This window comes from Neomonachus schauinslandi, chromosome 13 (assembly GCF_002201575.2).
Source record: "Neomonachus schauinslandi chromosome 13, ASM220157v2, whole genome shotgun sequence".
Lineage (NCBI taxonomy): Eukaryota > Metazoa > Chordata > Mammalia > Carnivora > Phocidae > Neomonachus > Neomonachus schauinslandi.
The window spans coordinates 54,788,831-54,798,550 of record NC_058415.1 but is presented as its reverse complement, the minus strand read 5'-3'; the positions used below and the strand labels follow the sequence as shown (position 1 = coordinate 54,798,550).

The window sequence follows — 9,720 nt, the reverse complement described above, 5'->3', positions numbered from 1 at the left end:
CGTTTTAAGTTAAAGTTCTCTTTCTTATGTTCTAGTTAATTCATTATGCCAAAATGTAAGATTTAATCTTTCCTCTTTTGGGGGGACCAGGGAAGGGGTTTGAGCCTTTAGTGGGAAAAAGATAGAATATGGAGCTCAGGAGCACTGAATTTGGTGTGTCACCTGTGTCAAGGGTTGGGGACACACGGCAGCACCAGCAAACAGGATATACATAAACAAAGATCCACAGGGGCGCAGGATGAAAACTGGTATGTGGCACGATTAAGTCTGGGTGCCTTCCTCACTCAGCAGCATGTCGGAGATCCTGCTGCTGTTGGGGAACAGATGTCCAGACTCTGGGCATTGCAAGGTGCCCTCTGACACATCCTTCCCCAGCAGTGGGTGGTGCATCTTCCTTCGAAATTCCTCATCATGCTCAAACCCCTCAGTCCGCCCTCTGGGCACCTGAACCAACAGAAGCAAGGCAGTGGCCACCTCCAGAAGCCTTCCAGATACCACCGCGGGTATCACAGGTGACAGAACTCGAGGCACATGGGGTTGGGGGGAGGAGCTACAGAGCCGCACTCCCAGCACAGGCGGGCTCAGCGCGTGGTGGAAGAGCGGCTTCATGTGTCTAGGGTCTCTACCACGTGCGCAGCCAGGGGGAGCAAGGAGGCCAGCTCTGGGCAGCTCCACTTACTATGTTGCTGTATTAACCTTTGCATCACCGAGTTATTGTACTAAACTTTAGATTAATGTTACTTACTTGAATTTATTCGTATTATGTTTGGAGTTCTGTTCGAGGAAGGTGAGCTATGTGCACACTTCAAGGCCTGATTCTATTTTTTGTTGTTGTTGTTAATTTACTTTTAACTTCTCGGTTTCCCGAAGGTACTGTTAATGGACTCAGAGAAATGTAGCTCATTCCATATATACTGATCTAACATTGTTATGGTAATTCTTGTCATTATTTCATCACTCTTGAGAGTTTGCTGAAATGGCACCATACTGGTGAAATGAACAAGTGCTTATGAAGATTTATTTATTATAGAACAGGGTTCTTTAGAGGAGTTTAAAGCATTACAAAGTCTTTTGGATTTTTTTTTAAGATTATTTGAGAGAGAGAGAGAGTGGGTGGAGGGAGGAGCAGAGGGAGAGGGAGAGAGAAAACCCTTAGGCTCTGTGCTCAGCATGGAGCCAATGCCAGGCTTGACCTCTGGACCCTGAGATCGTGACCTGAGCCAAAGTCAAGAGTTGGAGACTTAACTGACTGAGCCACCCAGGCCCCCCAAAGTATTTTGGATTTTAAGGTGCTGTTAGTAGTACTCTGGTGAACATACATGTATATACGTATGTATGTATATATGTGTATATATATACACATTATGTATTCTAATGCATTTGTCCCAGTTGCTAGAATTCGTGGGGATACTTTCTTTGTATAGTTCCAAAATATTTTATTTTGACATATCTTTAGAGAATTTGATTTCAAAGTCAAGATTAGTTTTTTTAATCTTATCCATCCAATAGTTGAATTGGGAAAATCATTTCCCTTTAAAATACAGCTTAAGGGCGCCTGGGTGGCTCAGTCGGTTAAGCGACTGCCTTCGGCTCAGGTCACGATCCTGGAGTCCAGGGATCGAGTCCCAGGATCGAGTCCCGCCTCGGGCTCCCTGCTCGGCAGGGGGTCTGCTTCTCCCTCTGACCCTCCCGACCCTCCCCCCTCTCATGTGCTCTTTCAGTCTCTCTCTCTCAAATAAATAAATAAAATCTTAAAAAAAAAAAATACAGCTTAAAAAAAGACACATGAATAAACATAACTCAATATTGTTAAATATATTATAAAAACCTCTGAAATTCAAATAAATAACTTATAGATTCGTTGGTTGCCTATCCATCCCTAGCAAAATGAGAATCTCTGTGCTGTTGGTGTATTAACATTTTTTCAAGGTGTTAGCCTTGAATAGAACAATCTTATTCTCATTTTGAAACTGGGAAGAAGAATAAGATGGCTTCTGAATGGATTAGTGAATGGACACTTTATGTTCCTTAATTTTATATAGTTTATTTTATTTTTAAAAAACCAATGTTCATACATTTATGTATTCTTCTATTTTTTAAGGAAAAGAATCCTAAGAAGTAGGAGGAAGTCCTGGAAAAAGTACAACTGAAGTTTTTCAAGCTTTGATAAATTCTTCTGTCAAGACTCATAAACTAGGAATAGCACATGGCTTTCAGGGGGCTGCGCAGTGTTGGGTAAACGAGGAAGTAGAACTTGGCACGGTAGTGAGAAAGTGGAAAATGACCCTAGCAGCCTGCTGGAAGCTGACAGCATGGTGGAAATGTTCCACAGTAAACATAAACAACTTTTCGGGATAGAATCAATACTCAGAGAAGACCATTCTGTGACTGCTATAGAGTAAGACAGAGATGTTACACTTGCAACCACAAGCGTAACATCCTCTTCTTCATGAAGGCATGCATGACTCTTGTTTCTTTACTAGTGACAAGTCTAGCTCCGCTTTGAACTCCCTGCCTCCTAGATAAAAAAAAAAAAAAAAAAAAAATGAAGATAGCCAGTGATTGATTTCTCTGTGCTGTCTGACAGCATCCCACTCTGAATTCTTCACATGTCTCTAAATCCTACTTAGCAGCTCTGGCATGTGTCCAAATACTCTAATAAGCTCCTCCTAACTCCCTTTTAGAGAGACACTTCAGTGTTCCTCTGATGTGTGTTCTCCCTTGCTGCAAGAAACTAAATAACCCCAAATGTGTTTGGGGAGAGATGCGTGGTGATCATTGGTTGGTAGGCTCTCACAGTCATGGCAGATGATTCTATGCTGGAATGAGATGATAAAGGCATAGTAAAATGCCTAATGCCAAGAAAATGGCCCTTCATCTTGTCTGCCATGGATGGTTGCTGGAAGATATAATAGGCAAGAGGGAGCACTTCAGAATTGTTTAAAAACATCATTTTGGTGGTGGTTTGGAAAATACATTGGTGTAGGGGCCAGACTGAAAGGAAATAATCTGGGTTTCAGTTTTAGCAATCTGGACAAGAGGTGATGAGGACCATAGTTAAAGATGTCTAATCTGAATATAAAGAAGTAGACAGACAGGAAAAGTGCAGGGCTTGGTAACTGATTCTAGTGATGTCATTTACTGAAAAGCAGTGTGGGAGGAACAGCTCTGGGGAGGCCTGAATGATTTGTGGAGTAGGAGTTGCTTGTGAGATTACAGTTTTGTAGTCCAGGAAGCAACTCAATTCTTTGATCTGAAACTCAGGAGAGATATTTGGGTTGGAATGCAGGTTTGGTTGCTACCAGCAGAGAGGTGAAATTACAGCCATTTAATTTTTACAGGACATTTAATTATATCCTACACTAAATGAACCCCGAAGGCTCTGTTGTACTAGTTTTTGCTATCTCCTTCTAGTGACTGATTGATGCATTCAGTTGTAAAAACACCAAGTAAAATTGAGTTGGATAATTTATACCTGCTTTAAAAAGGTAAGTAAACTAGATGCAGGCAACTCATAAATACAGTTGGGCTATGAGGTAGGATAAATAAACATTCTCTCCAGTCCATGAATCCAGATTGTCAAGCAGGAAAGACCTTAGGGATAGCATTGCTCAGTTAATTGCTCAGATCCAGGCAAACCCATGACTGTGGAGGGGAATGAGATGAATAGATGCATAAGTGGAGGGTTTCCTTTGAAAGTGGTCTAGTCCTTCTTCCTTTTCCAGGAGAGAATACATATAGTAATGAATAATAGCAGTAGTAATAGGGAAGAAAAGTTTGGTAATCCATAGACAAAGGATTTTCAGTAATTATTCATCTCCACATTCATTCCAAACTAAAGGATTTTTTCAGACAGCCAAAATCTTTTTTTAAGAAAGATTTTATTTATTTATTTTTGAGAGAGCAAGAGAGTATGTGTGTGTGAGCATGAGCTGGGGGAGGGGTGGAGGGAGAGAATCTTCAAGCAGACTCCCTGCTGAGTGCAGAGCCCGGTGTGGGCCTCAGTCCCACAACCCATGAGATCATGACCTGAATTGAAACCAAGAGTTGGACACTCAACTGACCGAGCCACCCAAGTGCCTTCAGACAGCCAAACGTTAAGGGCATTTGATTCCTTACAGAATAAAACATCCTTAGTCCATGATTAGGCAAAGCCTTTGTATAGCAGGGTTTTCTTTTTCCCCCAGGAGTTGTAGAGTATGAGGATTTATTGTTTGATTCCACCCTTATCACCCTTATTTATTTTTCAGTCACAGCTTTGGAAGATATGAGAGAGAATGTTATAAGTATAATGATACTGGGCATGCATGCAGTAGACACTGTTACATACTTACATGTATTATAGTGAATTGTCATCACAATCTCATGAGTTGATTAATAATTCATCCTAATTTTAGGGTTGAAACAACTGAGAAATAGAAAAAAAATGTCTTTATAATGTAATTAATAGGTAATGGAATTGTTTCTGGAGGTAGAGCTCTTAAGTATTACATATACATAGTAGAAAATTAGTGCATAGTCTTCTGATGAAGAAAAAAGAATGTCACTGACCTAATCATTATATTATTCCTGTTTGATAGCAATATTTATCATAATTTGCTTCTATTTTTTGATTGGTTACAAAATATAATCACTGTCTGCCAAATTTTATATTGGGCATATATAAATCTCTAACATTTTACATAATGTAGCTTCAGTTTCTCACCAAGTACAAAATTATAATCATATTCTCCCTCTAATCTTCTCTTAAAATTGGTAAGTTCTTTTCTTATCTTTTAAAATCACTCTTTTTAAAGTATTTTTTCTTTAACAACAAAAGACTCTAACATAGATGTACTTACCTTTTCCTTTTCTGCTGTTTATTTGGTTTTAACCTCCACTGATGAGGAGTGTTCTCCTTGTTCTGTCACATCCCCCCCCCCCACACACTTTTCCTGTCGGCATCCTGCCTGTGAACCTTGGTGTGCTGATTTAAAAGTTTCTTGGATTCCACATTATATAAACTGAATCAGAGGTCTCTAGGGATGAGGCCTATAAAGCTTGAGGATTTTTATCAAGGGTTTTAAGTAAGTTTTATGCATACTATAGTTTGACAACCATAGTTCTAGGGACAGATGATTGGACATAATTTTCTAGACTTTTTTACCCTGATGCTAATCTTTATGATGAAAATCAAAATTTGTTTTTATTTTCTCTGAAATTGCAAATAATACATTATCACTCCACACTCTTTATAATTTTACAATATATTTTTAGTATCACATAATTAGTATATTAATATAATCATACATATAAAACTCAAATGTTAAAAGATGCATTTTACTGAACATATGATTCAGTGTTGGAATTTATTTATTTATTATTATTATTTTTTTAAGATTTTATTTATTTATTTGACAGAGAGAGACACAGTGAGAGAGCGAACACAAGCAGGGGGAGTGGGAGAGGGAGAAGCAGGCTTCCCGCCGAGCAGGGAGCCTGATGCAGGGCTCAATCCCAGGACCCTGGGATCATGACCTGAGCCGAAGGCAGACACTTAACGACTGAGCTACCCAGGCACCCCAAGTGTTGGAGTTTACAAACATGAATTAACACTTTAAAGAAAAACAAAGAAGACTCATGGCCATGAACACAGAGGATAAAAGTTTTATTCCGAAAGGATGAAGGAGAAGAGACCAGGAAGTTCTTATCATATCATTGGAAAAGGTTAGTTTTCCTTTAAACAACTGAAAGGGGAGACAAGGTAACACAATTACATGAGCTAAAGGCATCATGATTCATTTTATCAATTACCTTAGAAGAAAAACCTTAAATAATTAGTCTTGCCACTTTCAAAACTAATGTAAACATAAAATTGCCTACAGTGAATAAAATGAATATAAAAGAAAAGAAAAAAAAAAGAAGAAGAAGGTAGCGGGAGGGGAAGAATGAAGCGGGGGAAATCGGAGGGGTAGACGAACCATGAGAGACGATGGACTCTGAAAAACAAACAGGGTTCTAGAGGGGAGGGGGGTGGGAGGATGGGTTAGCCTGGTGATGGGTACTGAGGAGGGCACGTTCTGCATGGAGCACAGGGTGTTATGCACAAACAATGAATCATGGAACACTACATCTAAAACTAATGATGTAATGTATGGGGATTAACATAAGAATAAAAAAATAAAAAAATAAATAAATAGCTTTAAAAAAAATGAATATAAAAGATACTGGTAGGGTGCCTGGGTGGCTCAGTGGGTTAAGCATCTGACTCGATTTTGGCTCAGGTCATGATCTCACGGTTGTGAGATTGAACCCGAAGTTCGGCTCCACATTCAGGGGGGAGTCTGCTTAAGATTCTCTCTCTCCTTCTTCCTCTGACTCTTCCCCCGCTCACACATGCTCTCTCTTAAAAAAAAAAAAATATATCTATCTATATATATATAGATATATACACACACACACACACACACATTGGTTTTATATTATGGTTAGGTAAGGGAATGGAAGGAACATGGGGGTAATAAATAAGGCAAGAAAGTGAAGCCATAGAAGCAGAAAATAAGAGGGCAAAGACAGGATCATAGCAAATTAACAAGGTTTATGTATTAGTGGGGAAAAACTGCAGGGGAAAGAATGCAAGCATCTTCTCAGACTGCTAATTGCTGCACCCGATCTATTTCCTCCTCCTTCTTTAGGAGGAGATCCTGAATATCACTTGGGTGCTCAATATTTTCAGCTAAGTGATGACATTTCCCATCCTTTGTGTCTAGATATGCTATTGAGACCAAATCTGAACCAATAAAGAAATACTAGAAGGTGGCTAATAGCATTAACTCAGTTGGGAGAAGCACTCTGTACCCTTCCACTCCTCCTCTACCCTGCTACCTGGACTTGGATGTGGTGGACAGAGCTCCAGAAGCTCTCTTGTACTATGAAGTACACTGGAGCACAGATGCCAAGCTTGGGTGTGGAAGCAGAATGATAGAACAAACTCCATCTCCTTGATGATGCTCACACCAACCCTGGACTACCCACAACTGGAATTTTTCTGTAAGAGGGAAATTCTACCTCGATTAGGCCTTTGTAGCTTTGCTAGTTTGTTAGTTACCTAAAACTGAAACTAATTTGAACTGAACAAAAGCAAGTCATCAAAGAGAGTAGATATATATTTCACCTTTTCCTCCATCTTTTCTGCAATTGACTTTAATGGAACCAAAATCTTAGCCCTAACTTTGGCTTTAAACTCATTTGTCTGGGAATTCCTCAAGCAATAGAAGAAAAGACATCATATATACTCCTATCCCAGGGAAAGCTATTCTGTATTGAAGAGTCTAGGCCAACACTTGAAGGGTGGCACTTTAGCGTTTCTGCTTGCTAGTAAATAATGTTATTGGTCAGTATAATTAATACTGGTTAATATCTTTAATTCCATCAACAAACCATTGCTGACTCATATATCCAGTACATGTTGGCCTGAGCATCCCAAACAATATCACCCTGGTGCTAAATCCTGCACTTCCTCATTATACTTTTCAAGCATCTGTTTTATAATCTACCCTTATCAGTCTGACCTTTATTTCTTACACTCTGAAATTGGTATTTTAGAAAAAGCAATGAGGAAAGATCCTGGAGCAATGAAACATGGTCCTCAGCTTTAATGATTTTGATAGTATGTACAGTTGTGAATAAGTTATGTGAATTTTTATTGATAGTGATGGTAGATTGAGTTGATCCATATGCAGCAAAAGAGGAATTGACTAAAGGTCAAATTCTTATATGTCCCTCAGACTAGAGGGAAGGGCTACAGAATCAGCTATTCATTCTTTCCTTTTGGTCATTTCCATAATTGCAGTTTGAAACTTAAATAATTCACAGTTATGGGATGATATTTTGTTTCTAATATATCTAATTTTCCCATCTGCTAATATGATCACTAGAAGATATGATTAAAGAAAATGATCAAGAAATATTTTGTTTCTGTAACCCTGATACTAAAAGCATTTATGGGACGATCTAATTGAAAACACATTTTTCAACAAATTAGGAAAAATATTAAAATAACAAGAGATCGCCATATATGAAAGTCACATAAATTCATAAAAGGGCTACACTATAAATACATGATGCAAATGGAAATCAAGTGCATATAGTGGCTTTATTCACAATTAACTCAGGAAAAATAGGCACCCACGCATTTACCATGATTTTAAGAAACACGAAATTGTTGCTTTACCAGCTAAATTATGTCTGAAATCAAAAATAGAATTAAATAGCGGAGAGTCCCCTAAGCACAAAGGATTGAATTCATGCTTTTACCTTTGCTTTCTCCCAATACTCACTACAATTGCTACAGTAAAGCAAGATGCACAGGGACTAAGAGAATGAGAGATGGTGTGACCACAATATATTTGTGGAAGAGGGAAAACAGATAGATGAATGTTCAATGATTTAAAAGAGCAGAGAAATTTGAAATCTAAACAAACGGTCAGGGAAGTGCAGAGGACAGAGTCACATACCGAACCATGGAAAGGCTCAGATAGAAGAGGTGACAGGGATCTCCATAAATGGAGATTCAGGTGGAGAAGATTTTTTAAAAATTGTATAAGATGCTATTTGTTATCTGATCCCTTTCCATATCTGTTACAGCTCGCAACTACCCTTGCTCAGTGCAAGCAGAAGAAAGAAGGTTCACTCTATCAATAGTCAAACTAGAGGGAATCTGGACTCTGGGATATTCGTCACAGATGATAAAAGGAGTAGTAAGTGAAGTTCAATATGCTAAACTGTCAGATTTATCAGCCCATTTACACAGTTACCTATCACTGTCAGCCTCAAAATCTCTAATTAGGAGTGTGAAAGTTTCATTTCTACAAACAATCCTGTATGAGATAACATTCTTTACGATACAGAGAGTAGGAGTTCCTCCATCAAAGTATGTAGACTGGAGCTGGACCTCCCACCAGTCTGCAAGCCCTACTCCTGCCTTCAGAGCTTCTGATATGCTTTCCAGTGCTTCCTACTAAATAGGAATTCATAGCAAAGAATGGCAAGAAATTTAGGTAAACAATTGAATCTGAAAGGCAAAGACCAAAATGAAGAGGTGTAAAGGAAATGACATAAGTATATCGATACACATAGATATGTAGAAAGAGAGAGCAAGAGCCTGAGTGCAAGTGAGCATGCAAACAGGAAACAGGAATAAATGTTTTACTTATATATCTATCTATATAATTAATATTCTCAGAGGAAATTGGAAAATATTCTGTGACATAAAGAAGACATTAAGGATAAAAATTTATAAGATAAGAAAAAGGCTTATATTTAAAATATGAGAGCAGAAATTAAGAATGAAACAATTGGAAATAAAATTGAGATATTCTCTCAAAGAATACGGAAAAAAAGGTCATGCAATGAAAAGCAAAAGTGAAAAAATAATGATTTTAGGCAATAAATATAGGTTGTCCAGCATCTGAATGATAAAAATTCCAGAGAGAGAGAATTGAGAAACTAGAGGGGAGAAAATTATGAGACAAATAATTTTAAAATGTTTTGAAGAACTGAATAACATGTGTTTCCAGATTGAATAGGTCCAGTAGTGTCTAGAAAATGTATTTTAAAAGGACACATCCAAAAGAATATGATCAAAGAGAAAATCCTAAAGGATATATATGTATAGAGAGAGAGGGAGGGAGGGAGGGGAGGGGGAGGGAATGCAGAGAGAGAGATTGAGAGAGAATAAGT

At 38.3% G+C, this 9,720-nt stretch overlaps 1 protein-coding gene across 1 annotated transcript; it reads right to left on the bottom strand.

The window, feature by feature from the left end:
* Window positions 1-261: 261 nt before the first annotated feature.
* LOC110572664 (multifunctional methyltransferase subunit TRM112-like protein) lies at window positions 262-609 on the bottom strand. The gene has a single exon (XM_044920412.1). It carries the CDS (start codon window positions 607-609, stop codon window positions 262-264), a length of 348 nt encoding a protein of 115 aa, XP_044776347.1.
* Between the last annotated feature and the right edge of the window lie 9,111 nt (window positions 610-9,720).

Excerpts from the sequence above, each read along its gene's own strand:
- LOC110572664 (XM_044920412.1), bottom strand. The coding sequence starts at position 609 with ATGAAGCCGCTCTTCCACCACGCGCTGAGCCCGCCTGTGCTGGGAGTG.